We start from the raw sequence: 19,834 nt of genomic DNA, 5'->3' as shown, positions 1-19,834 counted from the left end.
TTGGTCGAGCCCTTAGAGCCCCCGACCAGCGGTGATTGGGACTCTCCAAATTTTTTAATTTTTTTAAAAATTAATACTTAATTTTAAATATCAATTAAATATTCTAAATATCAATACTTAATTTTTTTTTAAAAAAATGATCGACTACAACATTTGAAATGTTTTAAATAAAAAAACACCAATAGTGTAAGTTTTAATTTTTTTAAATATGTATAATTTAAGAAATTGACATTTAGAATTTAATTTTTTTTAAATTTGAATGATTTAATTCTAAAAAAAATAAAAATCTCTTTCTTTGACGATGATAAAAAGCGATTTTTACTATCAAATTTTATTCAAATAATAATATGAATAACATTAATTTCTTTTTTTACTAACAAGTATACAAACTTTTACTAATAAGTATACAATAATTTTTACTAACAAGTATACAATAACTATTAAATTTTTACTGACAAGTATACAATAACTTTAATTTATATTTTTTATTCAGTGTTTATAATTTTTTTTTACTTACTCTTATATTTTGATTTATAATATTATATGTTTATTTCTTATTTACTTTTTATACAAGTAAAATTATTATAATATAATATATATAAATTATAATTATATTTTAATTTTAATATTATTTATACAGTAACTTTAGTTACGAATATATACTAGTATTTTAATATCTTAAAATATATATTTAATATTTTATAAATTTAAATATAAAATATTACATTAATATATTTTTTAATAATAATATTTAATTTATCAGCTAAATAAAAATTTTACTAGACATTAATTTATAATTTATTTTTGTAAATTTTATTTATATTATTTAATAACACATTTATTTTAATTTTTTTATTAAATTTTAGTAATTTATCAATTTTTTAAAGTAAATATATAACTATTTAAATGATAATTTAAATCATATTTATTTAAATATATTATTAATTTAAATACTAATTAATTTTAAAATTTTACATAACTTTCAAGTAAAAAAATTATCACCCACACATACAATTCTATTTTTTATTTTTCTATATGTACACACGTAAATCCTATTTATATTTTTTTATGATAAATTCTCACATCAATAATAACATATATCTCTAAAATTAATTTTAAATATTGAATAAAATTAATTAAAATATAATTATGTTTGAAATTAAAACGTGTGAATAAATTTATAAATTTGTCAAAACGTTTTGAGTTTTTTATGCTAGTTACCCTTTTTTTATTTCATTTCTCTCTGCCGCATAAAAGTCAAAGACCCACAGTTGATTCCAGAACGTGAATGGTAGACGGCATTATTATTCAGACTCAGAGTCGATGCGAGTCAACTCAACTCAACTCCGCTTCCATGACTCAACCAGTTTAGTCAACGCCGCCAGCGACGACCCGCCGTCGCTCAGCGCGGCCATTGACCCCTCCTTCGCCGCCTTGGCTCGCTCCCTAGCGGCCTTGCCGGCCTCGGATTCCATCAGCTCTCTGACTCGCTCCTCCACCTCCGCCGCCGCCACGAATCCGCCGTCCGACTCGTTCATCGACAAGGCCAGCTTCATTTGCTCCACCAACAGCACCCTGTTCAGCCTCTGCTCAGCGTAGAGCGGCCACGCCACCATCGGCACGCCGGCGCACACCGCCTCCAACACCGAGTTCCACCCGCAGTGTGTCACGAACCCGCCCACCGAGTCGTGCCGCAACACCGCCACCTGCGGCGCCCATGACTTCACCACCAGCCCCCTTTCCTTCGTTCGCTCCAAGAACCCATCGGGAAGAAGCGAATCCAGATCCGGCTCGGGCGGGGCCGCAATGACCTTTCCTTTATCTGGGTCGGGCGGGTTCCGGACCACCCACAAGAACCTCTGGCCGCTCCGCTCCAACCCGACCGCCATCGCCGCCAACTGCTCCACCGAGAACGAACCCAAGCTTCCGAAGCATAGGAATACAACGCTTCCACTCGGCTGTGAGTCGAGCCACCTCAAACACACGTTTTCACTGACGCCGCCGCGGCCTTCGTCGGACGCAATGAGCGGGCCCACGCAGAACACCGGCGGCGTAGGAGCGTCGGGAACACAGAGTCCATCTTGGATCGCTTTCACGGCGTCCGGTTCCAGAGATTCGAACGTGTTGACAATAATCCCATCCGATTTGGGCATATGGACAAAGAAATCTATGAGTGCATTATACTCGACGGATCTTCTCTCCATCATTGGCAGCGGCATATCGGAGGATGGAATCGGAGGCAAGCTCGGAAAGTGAAGAAGCGTATTCATGTCTTTGAAGTCTCCCGTGGTGTTCCGATCAGTTGTCGGCAAGTAAAGGTAGCAAGCGAGGCAAGAAGCGCCGGAGGTGAAGAAGTAGAAGGTGGGGAGGTTGAGTTCGGCGCCGACGGAGAAGGCGGGAGTGGAAAAGAGGTCGATGATGAAGGCGGCCACGGAGGCGGAGAGGGAGATGGAGCGGAGGGCCTGGCGGACGTTGGGGGTGTTGAGGCGGAGGAGCTCGAAGGTGACGGCTTCGATGGAGGGGAAGGAGAAGGGGTCGAGAGGGGGGGAGATGGGGGGGAGGTGGTGGAAGGAGATGGGCGGGGTGGTGGCGGAGACGTGGCGGATGTAGGGGGCGGTGGAGCCCGTGTTGAAGGGGGGAGTGGTGGTGAGGATGACGATGGAGTAGGAAGGGCAGTGGCTCAGTATCAGCTTCCCCAGCTCCACCATGGATATCAGGTGGCCGATTCCTGGCGATGGATACATCACTATGGCTTCCATTTTCCCAGAGAGAGAGAGAGGGAGAGGTAGGAATTATTAGGATGGATATACCACGAAGACGAAGGCACCTTTTGTATCTCAACCGGGGTTAATTTGCGCCAGAACCTGTGGTTACTTTAGGTGATCATTTGAGTTATGTTATCCATAGTTATCCCCCCTGTCCCCACCGCCACCAGTCCCCCTCCAATTGTCTCCACATACATACATGCATGCATGTATACATACATTTAATTTTATATTTTTTAAATATTATTATAAATTATTAATTCTAATTTTTAGTAAGAGTTACAATTACTTTAATAATAATTACAATTATAACCACAATTAATAATTTATTTATTTTTTAATCATAATAAAATTTATACACATTTTATGTCTTTTTTAACTATATCTATTAAATAGGAATATAACCGAATTAATCAAATTATTTAAAGGAGCTTAACATGATTTAATTGGAGAGGGAGGCAAAATAATGGCCTAATTGAAAGGGGGTTTTAAGTCTGTTATTGACTGAACTATGTCAGTGTTGGACAACATAAATGGTTCAATATTTTCAATTTTTTAATCTGTTTGATTTGAACATCTATTCGATCGAGTTAGTTCGATTTTAGAAAAAATTTGGTCTGCTTAATTTAAGTAATTCGATCAATTTAGTTACATCTACATCTCAATTAAATTCAGATGTAACCAAATTGATCGAATTACTCAAATTAAACAAATTAATTTTTTTCTAAAGTCGAACAAACTTGATCGAATAGATGTTCAAATCAAATAGATTGAAAAATCAAAAAAATTAAAAATATCGAATCGTTTATGTTGCTCGACACTGACATAGTCCATCCAATAATAGACTTAAAATCTTCCTCTAATTAGACCCCTTATTTGAGCCCCCTCCCAAAATTAAATCATGTCAGACTTTTCTGAATAATTTGATCGATTCAGTTATATTCCTATTTGATAGACACAACTAAAAAGGACATAATATATATATAAATTCTATTATAATTAAAAAATAAATAAATTATTAATTATAATTATTAAAATAATTATAATTTTAACTGAATAAATTAAAATTAATAATTTATTTAGATAATAACATTTAAAAAATATAAAATTATATGTACGTATGCACGTGGGGATGGGGCGGACGGGAGGGGGGAGGGTTACGTGGGTGGAGTGAAATTGGGAGATGGTAGGGAGGGGTGCCCGCTTCGGGTAACATAAGAATGTTAATGGTAGGTAGGAGATCAATCCTATATAAATCATTAATATTGAATGTGACACGCCATTCAAATCATTTTTATAATTGTCTCTTAAAATAAATAACTTGTTAATTTTACTTAAATTTAAAATTCAATAACAAATATTAATATTGTGGAGTAATGAAATTGGATTGAGGTTGAATTGGCACTGTATAGTTTATCCCCATCCCCCAATTCCTATTTCCAACTCAACTCCTCCCAACACTTTAACATCTTCCTTCTCTTTATTTAAGTATATAGATCTATCCAAATGGATAGCTCCTTCCCAGATTTGGGTATCTTAAATTTGTTACTTAATACATGCTTTTCTTCTTAGAAGTCAGCTCCGAGCTTGAGTTATTTATGTTATATTTTTATGTTTCAAATCATATTGGCTCCTTATATATGTGTAAATCATATTTTTTAAAATTCCTTTTTATGCTTTTTCATCTTAAGATATGCTCCTTCAGTTAATGACTAGTTCTTGACCCATGTGATGCATGGGAGACAATATCCAACAAAAATATGTATAAAATAATAATTTAAAATATAAAATATACATTACAACAAATTTAATATACTATATGAATTAGTGAAGAAATGACAATTTTATTTCGTTGTGATTAAAGTAAATTTTGAAAGACTTCTTTATATATAATATTTGTAGTCAAAGTTGTTTGTACAATCTCTTTATCACATATTAACATCTTAAACTCTCTTTTTTGATGCATTGGAACTGTATTCAATTTTTGGTGCATTGGAACTGTTATATTTAATAAATTAAATAATTTAATTTTTGGTACACTAGAACCTGCAGTATTCAATAAATTGAATGTAGACAGAGTAATAGCGTGAGAAAAATAAATAAATTAGCATAGTCAACTTATTAAGTCTCCGTCTTCTCATCTTTAATTGATAATTGTATATTCAGTAATATTTTCTTTGCTTGAAGAATTGACATTGAAACCATCATTAACCATATTTATCTATTGTTTAATGTGTCTAAGATATACTTTTTATTTTTTAATTCCTAAATATTTATTTGTTGTATTCAATAAATTGAATAATTTCTTTTTTGATGCATTAGAACTGCTGTATTCAATATATTGAACAATTCATTTTTTGGTGCATTGGAAGCTACTATATTCAATAAATTGAATAAATTATTATTGAATAATTCATTTTTTTGTGCATTGAAACTTGTTGTATTCAATAAATTGAATATAGGCATATTCAGTAATATTTATCTATTGGAAGAATTAATGTTGAAACTATCATTAACCATATTTATCTGTTGTTTAATGTGTCTAAGATATATTTTTTATTTTTTAATTCCTAAATATTTATTTGTTGTATTCAATAAATTGAATAATTTATTTTTTGATGTATTGAAACTGTTGTTTGAAATAAATTGAATAATTCAATTTTTTTTTTTGTATTGGAACCTGCTCTATTCAATAAATTGAATAAATCATTTTTTGATGCATTTGAACCTACTGTATTCAATAAATTGAATATAGGCACATTTGGTAATATTTATCTACTTAAAGAATTAATATTGAAACCATCATTAGCCATATTTATCTGCTGTTTAATGTGTTTAAGATATATTTTTTATTTTTTAATTCCTAAATATTTATCTGTTGTATTCAATAAATTGAATAATTTATTTTTCGATGCATTGAAACTGTTATATTCAATAAATTGAATAATTAATTTTTTGACGCATTGGAACCTGTTATATTCAATAAATTGAATAATTCATTTTTTGGTGCATTGAAACCTACTGTATTCAATAAATTGAATGTAGGCAAAGTAATAACTTGAGAAAAAAATAAATTAGCATAATCAACTTATTAAGTCTTTGGCTTCCTAGTTTTAATTGATAGTTATACATTCAATAATATTTACCTGCTTGAAGAATTAACGTTGAAGCCATCATTAACCATATTTATCTGCTGTTTAATGTGTCTTAGATATATTTTTTTATTTTTTAATTCCTAAATATTTATTTGTTGTATTCAATAAATTGAATAATTTATTTTTTGATGCATTGAAACTTGGTGTATTCAATAAATTGAATAAATCATTATTGAATAATTTATTTTTTGATGTATTGGAATTTGTTATATGCAATAAATTAAATGTAGGCACAGTAAAAAAAATAAATTAGCACAATTTAGACAAAAAACTATGAAAATCAACTATTAACAATGACCGTCCTATTTTATACATAGAAAGATTTGGTTTGTTACAATTTTAAATTATCTTGTATTTTGGTATGATGATGGTTTGAGAATTGGGTGGACCCGAAAACCAAGGCCATGGATGCAACATTATGGGCTGGGCTGGGCTGAATTTAGACAGGCCCAGATAGCACATCACACTTGAAGTGAAATGTGGCCTCAGCCTTTCTTTCACCAGAACACAAAAATGGGGAAAATAGGAAAAAGGAAAAGGGAAAACTCCTAAAAAAGGAAAAATCATGTGAGGATTAAATTTAGATCAAAATTAATAAACTTAAGAAAAATGTAAATAACTCATAATTAATAAAACTTGAAAATTCGCAAGTGAATGGGATTCCCCTCGCAGCTCGCACAGTACTCGTGTAAGAAAACCACTAATTGGAAATAAGTTTGTCCCCAGAGTGATCTTCTCATATCAATTAAATTACCCCTAATGGCATTCCATTTGGCTACTGGTTACTGTGTACCTAGCTTCAATTTACTTGTTTGTTTAATTAATAATAATAATGATAATAATAATAGTTTAATCAATGAATAAATAACAAGAATTGAGAGTATTACTTATGTGTAGTCTAAGAAAGGCCAGTCCATCTTCAGTACAGTAGCCACCAAGAATTAAAGAGGGCCCGTCGGCCGTTGCCACTCAAATTAAATTGGATTAGGCAGCCCCAGCCCCAGCCCCAGCCCCAGCTGGGCCTTTTACAACACTGACTTGATTCACCAACAAACCATCATCATATATATATATATATATATATGGCGTTGGCACTGCCCCCATTTATATCTTTTCTATTGGTGTAGTGTCTGAAATAACTAATTTAATTAGTTTCTCAAATGATATGATGATGTGCTCTATATAGACATTCCACATGGGGGTTGGTAATGTGTGCAATTCTTCCATTCCCACTGACTCCATCAGCCTTAAAACTGAAGTTTTTCAATATGGACCAGTCGACATGACATGATCAGTATTGCCAGACAAGACTCGTAATAGAATGATATATATATATATATATAACATTATATCACATTAAACTTCTTAAATTATCACTAGGCTTAACTTAAACACTAACACATTATATCACATCAATAAAAATTGACACAATAAGTAATGAATATGATTTCAAATTTAGGATATATTATTATAGTCCATGACTCACGGGAAACTTGTCTGGAACCAGGAATATTTGAAACTTGTGAGAGTCACACACACACACACACACACACACACACACATATGGGCACTTTTAATTTATATCTTGTGGTGGACGATGGTGTTGTTCATGCCTTGCCTGTGAATTATTCCTGTAACTTTGATGAATCCTTCTTTTTCTTTTCTTTCCAGAAGGGTAGATAGAGATGCATGGATGATGGTGATATGACAATGAAATGATCGATGCGTCTACAATACTCTTGAATATTGCTCAAATAAGACCAGCTAGCTAGGGTTTTATATATGCATGATTTGATGAATCCCAAAGCAAATTAATTAATCATTAATTTTGTTTTCATGTATAAAATCTAGGGAAAAAAGTTCAAGAAATTAATACATGGGATTCCCAGATTTATTGAGTAAATCTTAATATTATTTAAACAATCACAAAATTATGTTCTAATGTCATTTTCCAGTCATTTCTAAATTAAACCATGAAATTTAGAACAAACCACTCCCTTTTACATGAATGTCCTCTTTAAGACCAAAGTAAATAATAATACGCCATGCTCATGCATGCACTTTAGGTTAATTAAAGCAAACAACACGGGCAGATAAACCCTTAAAAAAAAAAAAAAAACTCTGGAAATTTGATTTTTATTTAATAAGTTAGCCATAAAAAAAAATGATAAGCATTTATTAGATTATCAAGTGGACAGATGAGATGGGTATTGAAGCCCTCAACTTGATGCTTTGCTTTTTCGGCGGGTAGTGGTAGATCTTCTCTATTTTTATGCTATTACATACATACATATATACGTCCATACATTTCTCTTCAGTCCAACTCATCGTCTGGATACATGTACTGGAATAAGTGGTCCTTAAACCTTAATTAAAACACTGAAAAGGACCCTACATTTATATCTCGACTCACAGTCATAGCACTACTTTTCAAAATCATAATATTTTAATAATTTTGCACTTATTTTATAAAAGTGACTGATGTGCCACTTAATATGTCCTTATAATTGTTAAGTTATACCTCAGATTTTTTGCCTCCCAATTAATGGATATAAAGAGAACTAATTTATCTATATTTGTATTAAGTAAATGACTCAAATTGCAAATTGATAATGCCTGCTCATTTTCCAACCTCACCCACAAAAATTTTCAACCCAACTGAGAAGACCAATCTTAGCTTAAACGCCAAGTATATATGAAGTATTCCTCCTGCAATTGCAAACAATACAAATATAGAAGGTAATTCAAATTCGTGACCCAAAAAAAAAAGCAAGCATTAAAGCTAACATGGAGAAACAGTCATGTGGATGACATCCAGAAAAGGTCCAATCTTTGACCTCTTTCTTCAACGTCTCTTCAAAGTTGGTGTTCCTCACTCAGCAGCTTCCAAGCTTCTACGTTACACTGCTAGCTGTGTATGAGTGTGTGTGTGTGTGTGAAAACTATCTAGTTCACAGCCAGCCTTGCAATCTCTCCGAAAACTCCACAAAAAGAATCAAGAATTCAGCAGCTACAGCAATGGCAGATCAGAAGAATTATCAAGGAGAAAACCCCTTGGCCGGAGCCGATGTAGAAGCCACCACAGTGCTTCCAGAAATAAACGCATCAAAATCCTAGCCTACATTGCCCTTTTCATTCTGGTCCAAATCTCAGTCAAGGTGGCTCTTGATCTCACAATCATGCGCGTCAAAACCCCAAAATACTCCCTGACCTCCATCGCCGTGGAAGATCTCACAGTCGCCAATCTCACTTCTGCAACTTCACGCTCATTCAACATGACCCTTGGCGCGGTTTACTCCGTCAAGAACCCTAACTTTAGCCCCTACCAATTCTACGATTTTTACATAACTTTCTTTCATGGCGGAAAACCAGTCGGAGAGGCTGCTGTTATAGAGGCAAAAGCCAAGGCTTTGTCCAGCAAGAAGGTGGGTTTTGAGGTGAAGGTTAGGTCAAAGATGGGGTCTGATACTAATGGTGTGGTTTTGGAGCTGAGAGTGGAGTCTGAGTTGAGAGGGCAATTGCATTTGATGAAGGTGATCAAGAAGGACAAGTATCCGGCTATGGCTTGCAGTTTGAAGGTTGATTTGGCTCGTAGAGTTGCCCGGGATTTGAAATGTGATTAGTGGTTTAAGGATAGCATTAATTAGCTGTTGGGTAGTTCTGGTTTGGTGTGACGACCGATCAACTCTACTTATTGATGCTTTAATTTATTTATTTATTTTGTTTTAGGTTTTGTACTTGTATATGGTGATTGATCTATATAGGTTTTTAGAACCAATCTATTTATCGGCCAAACACAAATCAAGTATAATAAACAAGAACACAGAAACGAAAAAGTACAACCACAACTCACACACACAAATAGTGACACAGCGAGATACGAATTCGAATCAATAAATCTTACTCATGACAGAGACTCCGTCTCTAGTCAATCCACTAATTTCTCAAATTTACAATTGATTACAAGATCTCAAAAAGAAGTAAAACAGTATTGTAAATACAACAACTAAAAATAGAATCCAAAAACGAGAACGAGCATAGATCTGTTCTAACCAATCTCAAGATCAAGGTCTAGGATCTGTTTTTTTCAGCCTACCAATCTCTCATGCCTCATGCGCTTAAAACAACATAGAGATTAAAAGCAACACTTACTTACCAATTGATCTTATCATAGAAATAATGAATCAGTCAAACGAAAGAGAAGGAATTCACAGGATGTGTCTCCCTTCAAGAGGCACTGATTAAGGTTTCAGAGAATGTGCAAGAGAGATAATAAGAACATTCTAGAGATTAGGGCATCAGATTGCCCTTTTATAGCATCGCCAAATAGACCAATGAATGGGCTGGGCCAGTAACAAATGCAACACGAAAAAGGCATACAGACATGGGCTCAGCCCATAATAAACTCAATCCACGTATAACCAATGGCGCCCCACATGATTTACACATCAACAAAATATGCATAGCAATTAAATTCAAATAAAATGAATTTAATATAAATCTCAATTTCATATAACAGCATGCAATTAGATTTGATCCATCAAATTATAAATAAGAAATCATTTAAGTAATTTTGAATCACACAAATCAACAACCTCCTTGTTGCAATTCAATGAATTGCATCTAATGGTAAAAAAGTTGATGGTTTTCTTATGCTCCACTCATCGGCTACTATAAATGGTCTTTTAATGACTTTTTGTAGTTGTTAGTGAATTGATAATTGGATTATATATACGATTTGATTGGCATTAGAAGCTTCTATGGTCACTATTCTATATATATTCAGTAATAAGTTTAACTGTAAAACATATGATTGTGTGGAAATTAATGGTAGATATGGACTTCTGTATCACTCCAGTACTTACCATACCCCAAACATGGCCCATAAAGTCAAAGATGCATGCATGGCCGCCATATATACTCGTTTTCAGCCATACATTATTCTTTTCTATATCCCTTTCTTTCCCTCTTGCTTTTTGTTTAATTACATTATTATTTTTTTCCCAGGAAAGTGTCCCTTCATTTATTCCCACTTGCACCTTTATATATATCCAGCAATAGCATCTCCCTCTTCTTCCAATCCCATCGCCACGTTTTCTTTATCCTTCCTTCAACAAAGGAAGAAGGAATTAACCAAAGAAGCAACTCGAGATCGTGCATATGGCCGGCAAAGAACAGCAAGGAAATGGCTATCACCGGAGAGACGAAGAGGTGAACCCCCGGCCGCCGCCTTCCACGGACGAGATCCGCCGTAAGAAGCGCCTGAGATGGCTGCTGTACATAGTGGCCTTCGTCATTTTCCAGGCGGGCGTCATCGCGCTCTTCACAATGACAGTGATGAAGTTCCGGACGCCCAAATTCCGGCTGCGCTCCGCCACCTTCGACGCCGTCGACTTCCAAACTTCCGGCAACCCGTCATTCAACGTGAGCATGAACGCTCTCCTTGCAGTCAAGAACACCAACTTCGGCGGCTACAAATTCGACGAAACCACCGTTCACTTCTTCTACAAGAACACCGAAGTCGGGAGCGCCATGGTGCCGAAGTCGAAAGCCAAGTTCCGGTCGACGAAGAAGCTGAAGGTTGAGGCGGAGTTGACGGTGCCGGCCAGCCTGGCGAGGAATTCGGAGCTGGCCAAGGATTTGAATTCCGGAATTCTGCCATTGAGGAGCCAGGCGAAGATGGAGGGGAAGATAACGCTGATGTTTGTGTTCAAGAAGAAGAGATCGACGAATTTGGATTGCAGCATGGAGATCAATTCCAAAACGAAGCAGCTCCAGAATCTGATCTGCAAGTGATCATGAAGTGGGTTGCTTTAGATTATATTGCTCAGAGATCGATCGATTGATTGTGTGGTATGATTTCTTTGAAAGAATTAAGGGGGACAGTACATGTTTGATATACTATATATATATATATATATGTTTATATAGCACCACCCCCACTTTGTTTGTTGTTGTGTACGTTGTGGTTAATTTGCTTATTATTTTAGGGTTCCTGCTTCCTCTTAATTCCTCCACTCATGAGTTTGTTTCTTTATTCTTTTTATATATCATCTTATTCTGAAAAATTATTTGTGTCATCAAATTGTTTTGCTTAAATATCTCTTTGTTTATAATTTTATCTGCTTTAGGCTCCGTACAATTGGCTGTAAAGATGTTTTTTTTTTTTTTATATTTTTAATGTTTAGTTGAAAAAAAAGGATAAAAAATTATTCCATAAATCATTCTTATTTATATCAAAACGAATAAATTACTTTTTTTTTTTATCAAAACGTATTTATATTTATACAAACTTACATATATACGTGCATATGCATACATGCACACACGTATGTATGTATATATATATTCATCATATACATGCAAACCCCAATATTTTAAATTTAAAAGATTTGTTTTAATCTCAATTCCAAAAACATATCAAATTAATAATTTTAATGTATATATAAATTTAAAATAATATACCAAAAATATATAATTATAAAAAAAATATAGATTATTTCAGAATGAACCAGAAATGAGTCTAGCAAGTTGAAGCTAAAACTCAACTAGTTTACTATTTGGGCTTAAATTTAAATTTGTTTATTTGTTCATCTATTTAATTAATTAAATAAATAAATTTGAACAAATCTAAATATCAGGTTAAGTTTAGAGATATTCAGGACCTATAACATCAAATGCCAGTCCCTGGAACTCCAATCATATTGGAAGAAGATGGCTCTTTTATTAGGCAGCAGCCTTCCGGTATGGGGATCGGGGTGGCCTGCTGGGCATGCATAGTGGGCTGGGCTCCCCAAACAGACCCAGTTACGGCTGCTATCTGCAGTTGAATATAAGCCCAATAACTCAAATCCAAGCTTTGGAATGAATGGACGCAAAATACTAACTACTACATTCAGACATGGGCCCTGAGCCCGGCTTCAGAGTGATGCCATTAGAAATACCAACTAATTGAGGTTACACAAGTTATAAAACTTGGAAGTAAAAAAAAAATTGAATAAAAGCAAAAGAGAAACTCTTTTTCATATGTCAAAAATTAGGACGGCTGAATGAGTATTATAAAGGAGGTAGCCATTTTTATAATAGATAGTAAACTTAGCATTAAGGATTGATGATAATTTCACAACTATAATACTGATGAGATAATTCTCCCTACATATAGGGTAGTGTTACTGTTACGTGGTGATGTGTTGCTAGATAGGTCAAAAGTCCACTCATAATTGGCCCCGAAGCCTGTTGGGGGCCTTCTCCTCTCTGAAGGTAATGGTGTGCTTGTGAATTAAGGGGGCCTGCCCAACAACTAAAAATCAAGAAAAGGAATATGAGCCCATATATATATGTCTTTCCTAAAACAGATGGTCGACGACATAAACACAAGTAGAACAGATCCAAGGTTCCAATTGAAGAGAGGGCCGCCTTTGCAGTAGTGTTGGATAGATAGGTGTATACAAATAATTAACGGAAGAAGAAGCAAACGCAGTCGGAGAGCAAAATCCATGGCTGATCTTTGGTTGGCAATGTGGCCCTATTCATCGCATTTCTCCCTTGATCTAATTATTAAATGCCATCTTCAACGCTTCGATTTACAGTAATGTTTGTTCTGTCTCTTCTCATTTATCATTAAATTACAATTCCAATGACAATGTATATAATATTGTAAATGCTGTTTAAAATTAATCGGTGCACATTCAAACAAGAAATACTGAATAAAATTATTGAGGCCCTATTAAGAACCCATGTACATACAGTTGAGGTGAGAATGGAAAAGGAGAATTGGAGATGGGGTGGGGATCATTGTTGGGCAATAGGAGAACGCTGTCCCTTAGCCTGGCACAGAGATGGGACAGAAGGAAGCCCCCATTCGCAGCACAAACAGAGCCTCGTTTTGTGGCATTGTCTCTTCCCTTCTCTTCGTCAAATTCATTATTATGATGATGTGAGAGGGTGATGCCCATTTCCTACAAATCTTGTCCTTCTCTCCTTTCCTTTCCTTTCCACCCCCCATTTCAAATTTGATATCATCCTTCTCTCGACACTTGACACACCCACATGTTCCCACCCCAAAACCTTCGGCTTTTCTTAGCGGGAAACTGATCAAACCAAATGTTAAAACATTGGCCCATTTCTTGAACTCTTTGAATTTTAAATTTTATTAAACCATCACCAGAATTGTTTTTCATTCTTTCGTCGACTCAATGTAAAAAAAAAAACGAATGGCCGTTAGTGTTGAATAATTGGGTTGGTGGCAAGACACATAACACTTTTCTATTGTTGCTGGCATTCATTTAACTTTTGGACTCAAATACCTTTTCTCACTGTAAAAATATTGTTTGAACTCATAAATTTTATATTAATTGTGGGTGGTTATCTAACACAATTCATTATTTTCTTCTTTTGGTCTCAACTCGCAAGCGCTAATTAAGCGGAGTTATGAAATCAAGGAAAGATGTGAAGTCAATGGCACTGAAATTGGCATATATGGGATGGATCTAGGTAGTTAGGAATGGTTTTGAGAAAAAATGGGGCTGGAGAGTGAGGGGTCATGGCCCAAAGAGACAGGATCCATCAAGAAGACGAAGGAAATCTAATGCCCTTGGAACGGGAAATTGGTGTCCCTGTCCAAGCTTTGTTTTTTTTTTTTTTTTTTTTAATTTTATGGGTGGTTTCACCTTTTGGAAGGGTCCATTGTTAACTGGGTTTTCCTCAAATTTTGGGGTGTGGCTCACCAATGTGCTGCCGGGTACGTTGAATCTAATTCCCTTGCTTTCACCCTATTATGGTTTGGTCCACTGTGGAAGATTGCGTGCTTTAAGTTTAAAGTCATCATGTCTAAGGTCTATAATGCATAAAAGTGCTAATATTTTTATACCCTCTATATCTAATAAAAATTAGCATGTTCTATTAGACATCAGCTACCAAAAAATATGTTGTTAAAAGTCGTTTTGACGTTGGTTTTGTCTTATGTTCATGAAACAGTTTTTAAGAAGTCAATCTACACTTGAGATAAACTCTAAAGTGGGTTTCTCTCTTGTCTAATGAATACAAGGGAATAGTATTAAATTACGAGATAAGTTAAACTTACTATTACGTTTTCTTTTATAGAAAAAAAAAAAAAGAAAAGATGATTATTATGTTTTGAGTATGCACCCCCCGAGTAAACCCTTAAACACATATATAGTAGTTAAAACATCTCATACGCATAAATGATGATGGACACTTGAATACTTGAGATGAGAACAGAGACAGCCATATTTAATTATGATGTGAACTTGTTACAAGCTTAAATGATCGACAGTGGAATAAGAGTTTGCCCTTGTTGTAAGAAGTCAACAATGACATGGGATGGGACCCTGGTTGGAAATCAATTGTCCCGGGGTGCTAACGACTTTGAAAATTTGAACTTAGATGCATTCAAATCAAATGGGTTTTAATGGAGAGCGCATAAGCATGCATGGTCCGCCATTGCCATGTTTGAACATTCATTCCGAGTCTCCGGCAACTTCTTCTGTGGACTCGTTCCAAGACTTGATGGCCATCCATTCTCTTTTGTCTCCTCCTCCAATTCCAATCTGGCCCATCAACTTCAGATGTGGGTTCAAGTTCAAACACCTGCCCAAATTTCAAATTGGCTCAGGGATTCAAAGCACGCGTAGAAAGACCATTAACCAAACCGGAATTTTGGCCAAGAGTATAAATAAAATATATTCACGATCACCAAAGAGCAACCCACCTCAATGCTTTACTGGAATTTCTCCGAGATTTTACTTGGTTTTATAAATCACCTATTTTTAGTAAAAATTAGTAATATTACAAATGACATGGGCCAAAAAAACAGCTAACGAATATCACCAAAAATTAAAATTGAGGAAAATCTTAAATGTATTAATTAGTACTATAAATCCATAAGTTAGCTTCGACCTTTACTTTTAACTTTGGAGAGGATTTACTCCACACAACACAACCAGTAACGATTTCGAAAAAATAGCCCTTAATTTTGTCTAGGCTTCTGTACGAACTCGTCGCAATTTTGTTTTATTTTCGGGATTATAATAATTGATGGGGATAGAGGGATCAGAAGAGGTGGGTGACAGTAGAGTTGTACAGGTTTTGGAATCTTTACGCAGGAGGAAGTGATGATAGATTTGATTTGAACGAAATACTTTTGGTGTTCAAAGGGTTAATTGATGGCAAACCAGTACTCACAGCTGCACAAGAAAGATCTCAATAATCATTTCTTTCTCAGTTTCCCAATTGATATGATAATATCTGATCAGTCACTTTACAGATAGCTCCTTCACTCCTCTCTCCCCTACTCTCTCTCTCTCTCTCTCTCTCTCTCTCTCTGCCACCACTCCAAAGAAACCCCAAAAATTGCAAAAAGAGTAGTTACATACTTTTTACATTAAGCATATATAGAAATTACACACAAAACAGAGCAAACTGTCTCTCCTCTAAACATTCATCGTCACCACTGCTATTAGTAATTGATTCAGATTTGGACAAACATTTTTTTCAGCATTTTTCTGTTTTGTTTTCTTTTTCAAAATGTGAAGCAACAGAGGGTTAGATGCTACTTCTTTTCTTGTCTTCCTGATGTGAGGAAGATCTGTATTGACTCAGGTCCGTCTCGCGGGAAGGATGGCTCGAGGATCGCGACAGCACGCAGAAATCTGAGGATCAAATTTAGCAAAATAGATTAAAATTTGAACTCTGGCTAGCTAATCAAGAAGTAATGTAAGAAAATTTTGTTATATACCTCTGGAGTTGTATGATCTCTTGCAGTGAAGAATGGCGCTCTGGATCCCGTCGTGCTGCAGTTGCAGCGAATCGTCTCTCCTAGCCGGCGGCGGAAGGACACCGGATGCAGACGACGCCGACCGGCTCTTCCCAAGATGCTTCGACCCCGCACGAAGCGGTGCCGAGGTCGCAGGCGATGATGTCGGAGAGGATGTCGCGAAGTCGTCTGAGAGCTTCAGCTTGTCGGTGTACCTCTTGGAAACTCTGACGTAGAGAGGCTTGATGTTGATGAGTTTCAGATACTTCTGGACCGCATCCTTCGAGAATCGCTTCGACGAAGCGTCGTCAGAGCTCTGCCTCTGTAGTTTGCTTCTCGAACTGTTCGCTCTCGACAGCAATGAGAAAATCGGCACCTCCTCAACCTTACATTTGGCGCCGAAACGCTTGCTCTGCTGGTGCGGCTGCTTCGGAGACGGCGGCGACGGCAATGCATCGGAAGCGGCCTCCGGTTTCTCCAATTTCGGCTTCCTGAACAGCATAAACACTCGGAACTTGGGCGGAGATCTCAGAAACGATATCGGCGACAAAGGCTTCGAACTCGACTCTCCGTCTTTGTAGAACACATCATTGGGAGACTCCACGAAACCAGACCGGACCTCACCATCCGTCTTAGCCAAGTCATGATCAACATCCTCTTCGTCACTGTCAAAGCTGTTGATGTTCGCATCTTTGGAGTTCTTTTTCTCCTCGCCGTAAGGGCCAGGCACGTCGAAATCCAAATCGAAGAAAGAGTCTTCCTCGTCGGGATCCAGCGCCGCACTTGCTGCACCGGCGGTAGTAGTACTGGCAGTGGTGGTGTTATCGTAGCCGGCGGAACGATCACTGGGTGGGGAAATCCGCCAGAATTTCAGCAAGGTGAAGGCTTCCATGGTTGGGAGAGCCAGCGTTAGAAGCGGTGGTAAATATAAATAATAGATGGGCTGAGAGAGAGATTGGGGCTTGGACCAAGCGTTATATATAGTGGGCAAAAGCGGCGAGAGAGAGTCAATAAAAAAGAAAAGATAAGAGATAATAAGAGGAGGAGGAGGTGAAGGGATTGGGAGCTTTTCTTTCTTTTCCTTCCTTTTCTTTGCTTTGCTTTGCTTTTTCCCTTCGTTTGATGGCGGTGGCAGCAAGAGTAGTAGGAGGTGGCGGAGGAGGAGGAGTGAGGTTTCGTGGAAGCAAAGCGGAGAGAAGGCTGTATGCTTTATTTACTGTCGAAATTCAATGAGAGAGAGAGAGAGGGGGGGGGGGGGGGGGGGGGGGGGGGGTTCTGTTGTTCCGTGTTTGTTCAGTCAAATTAAATTTAATTTATTTACGGAGCCGCGATTTAGATGGGGAGGAGGAGACCAGTCTTCCTGACGTCATGCCTATAAGACAGACTATATATAGTCCCATCATTACTTCAATACGTAATTATTAATATTATTATATAAAATATATTTAAATACGAATATTCGTAGATAATTTTTTTATAAAATTTATCTACGTTACAAGAGTACAGATTGCAGAAATGTGATGTACTTCTACTTAAAACAAACACAAAGAGGTCATTACATTTCAGAATTGCTAATTTTAAGCTCTGGATCATATTAAAAAAAAAAAAAGGGAAGTAACCAGACAGCCTATGGCCCTCATGAGTTTAGTAGGTAAATTCTAAAATCAAATGTTATTAGGTCACCTCACGAGTTGTGAGGTAAATTTGAAAATTCACGTTTTTACTATTAATTTGATTATATATGGTACCCTCTTTTAGTTCTAATTGATATTTGGGTAGGTTTGAAAAGTTTATGAACCCAACGCCAGTAATGTAAAGAAAGCACAATTTCTTAAATGGCTTTTCCTTTTTAACTTATATTCTATAAAAGTTATTTACTTTGTTTAGGTGGTTACTTATTTTTTTGAATTTATATTAAAATAAGCATTGTAAATCTTAAATATTTTTTTTTATCACATTTGATTCAAATCTCTAAATGTATAGAAAATTCCATCAAAGTGCACCCACAAAACCCTTGGTCTAATTAAGGTAAATCATCACACTCTTAATTAGGTTAAAGAGAAGTGAAAGCCAAGCACAAATGAAGAAGTCATAATTAGGTTAACAAGATTGTCACGTTGGGGGGGCTTAAGACTTCAACATATTCTTTTTGTGCCAACATGTGATTTTTCTTTTTTCTTTTTTTTTTATTCTCTCTGTCTCTCTCTTCTGAGTACAGTTTACTCTCAAGGGGAGGGGATGTTACCAAGAAACTTCCAGAAAGAGGGGGAAAAAGAAAAGCGGAACAGACAAAAAGAAGGGACTTTGAAGGAGGGGGGGTAGACCAGAGAGACGTAAGGCCCCTTTTGTGCATAGAGTTGGTTACCTTCCCCTTTGCTTTTGTAAAAATCTGAAGCGCACCTGCCTGCAGCAACAACAAGAGAGAGCATGGTAAGAGAGTAAAAAAAAAGTATTTTATGTTTCCTAATTATCATATGATGTTTTAAATTGATTTTATGATTATATATATATATATATACTACTCATGGGTGATAAACATATATTTCTCAAATTTTATATTATTATTATTATTTATAAATATGCCCCTTACTACAAACAGGTGATATATTGATTGTAATATTGGCATTGGGTTCTCTCAGAAGCGGCGTGGCATTGGTCCAACCGTACCACGCCTGTGGCCTTTCCAGGCCTAACACCCCCCCCCGCCCAAACCAACTTTAAAGCCACTGCAACTCTCGCCTTTGAAAGGTTTGACTTTCAAAGTTGTTGCCTTCTAATAACTCCTCCTTTGCCCCTTGCCCCTTGCCCCTTTCCCCTTTCCCCTTTGAATGTCATCTAAAAAATAAAAAAATAAAAAAGCAAAGAAAAGAAAAAGAAAAGCCCTAGTGCTAAAGCCAGGGGTCCCTATGCCAAGACCAAGAGGGCGGGGTAAGAAAAGAAGCATGATTTTTGCTATTGACATTCTTCTACCTCCCTGCCTTGCAAAGGCAACTCAATTTACTCTCCTTTTGCTCCACTCTTAACAAATTATCCACTTGCTATATTTATTCACCCCTTTGTTTTTCACACTTTAAGTCCCGGAAGAGACTCAAAATTGCGTCACACCTTTAATTTTATTAGGGTGATGATTTGGGTATTTG

General features: G+C 36.1%; 3 protein-coding genes across 3 annotated transcripts; 1 reads left to right on the top strand and 2 right to left on the bottom strand.

The window, feature by feature from the left end:
- Positions 1-1,271: 1,271 nt before the first annotated feature.
- LOC127804036 (anthocyanidin 5,3-O-glucosyltransferase-like) lies at positions 1,272-2,807 on the bottom strand. The gene has a single exon (XM_052340748.1). It carries the CDS (start codon positions 2,757-2,759, stop codon positions 1,341-1,343), a length of 1,419 nt encoding a protein of 472 aa, XP_052196708.1. The 5' UTR covers positions 2,760-2,807; the 3' UTR covers positions 1,272-1,340.
- An 8,273-nt stretch (positions 2,808-11,080) lies between these two features.
- On the top strand, positions 11,081-11,716 carry LOC127794012 (late embryogenesis abundant protein At1g64065-like). Its single transcript, XM_052324870.1, has one exon. The coding sequence runs from the start codon at positions 11,081-11,083 to the stop codon at positions 11,714-11,716; it is 636 nt and encodes a 211-aa protein (XP_052180830.1).
- Positions 11,717-15,632: 3,916 nt separating this feature from the next.
- LOC127795771 (probable membrane-associated kinase regulator 2) lies at positions 15,633-17,934 on the bottom strand. Its single transcript, XM_052327665.1, has 2 exons — positions 16,677-17,934; positions 15,633-16,590 (listed from the first exon to the last, which is right to left on the bottom strand). The coding sequence occupies exons 1-2, from the start codon at positions 17,584-17,586 to the stop codon at positions 16,484-16,486; spliced, it is 1,017 nt and encodes a 338-aa protein (XP_052183625.1). The 5' UTR covers positions 17,587-17,934; the 3' UTR covers positions 15,633-16,483.
- Positions 17,935-19,834: the final 1,900 nt, after the last annotated feature.

This window comes from Diospyros lotus, chromosome 1 (genome assembly GCF_014633365.1).
Source record: "Diospyros lotus cultivar Yz01 chromosome 1, ASM1463336v1, whole genome shotgun sequence".
In the NCBI taxonomy this organism is placed as follows: Eukaryota; Viridiplantae; Streptophyta; class Magnoliopsida; order Ericales; family Ebenaceae; genus Diospyros; species Diospyros lotus.
Note: the sequence above shows the minus strand (reverse complement) of the source record. Positions and strands in the feature narration are given on the sequence as shown.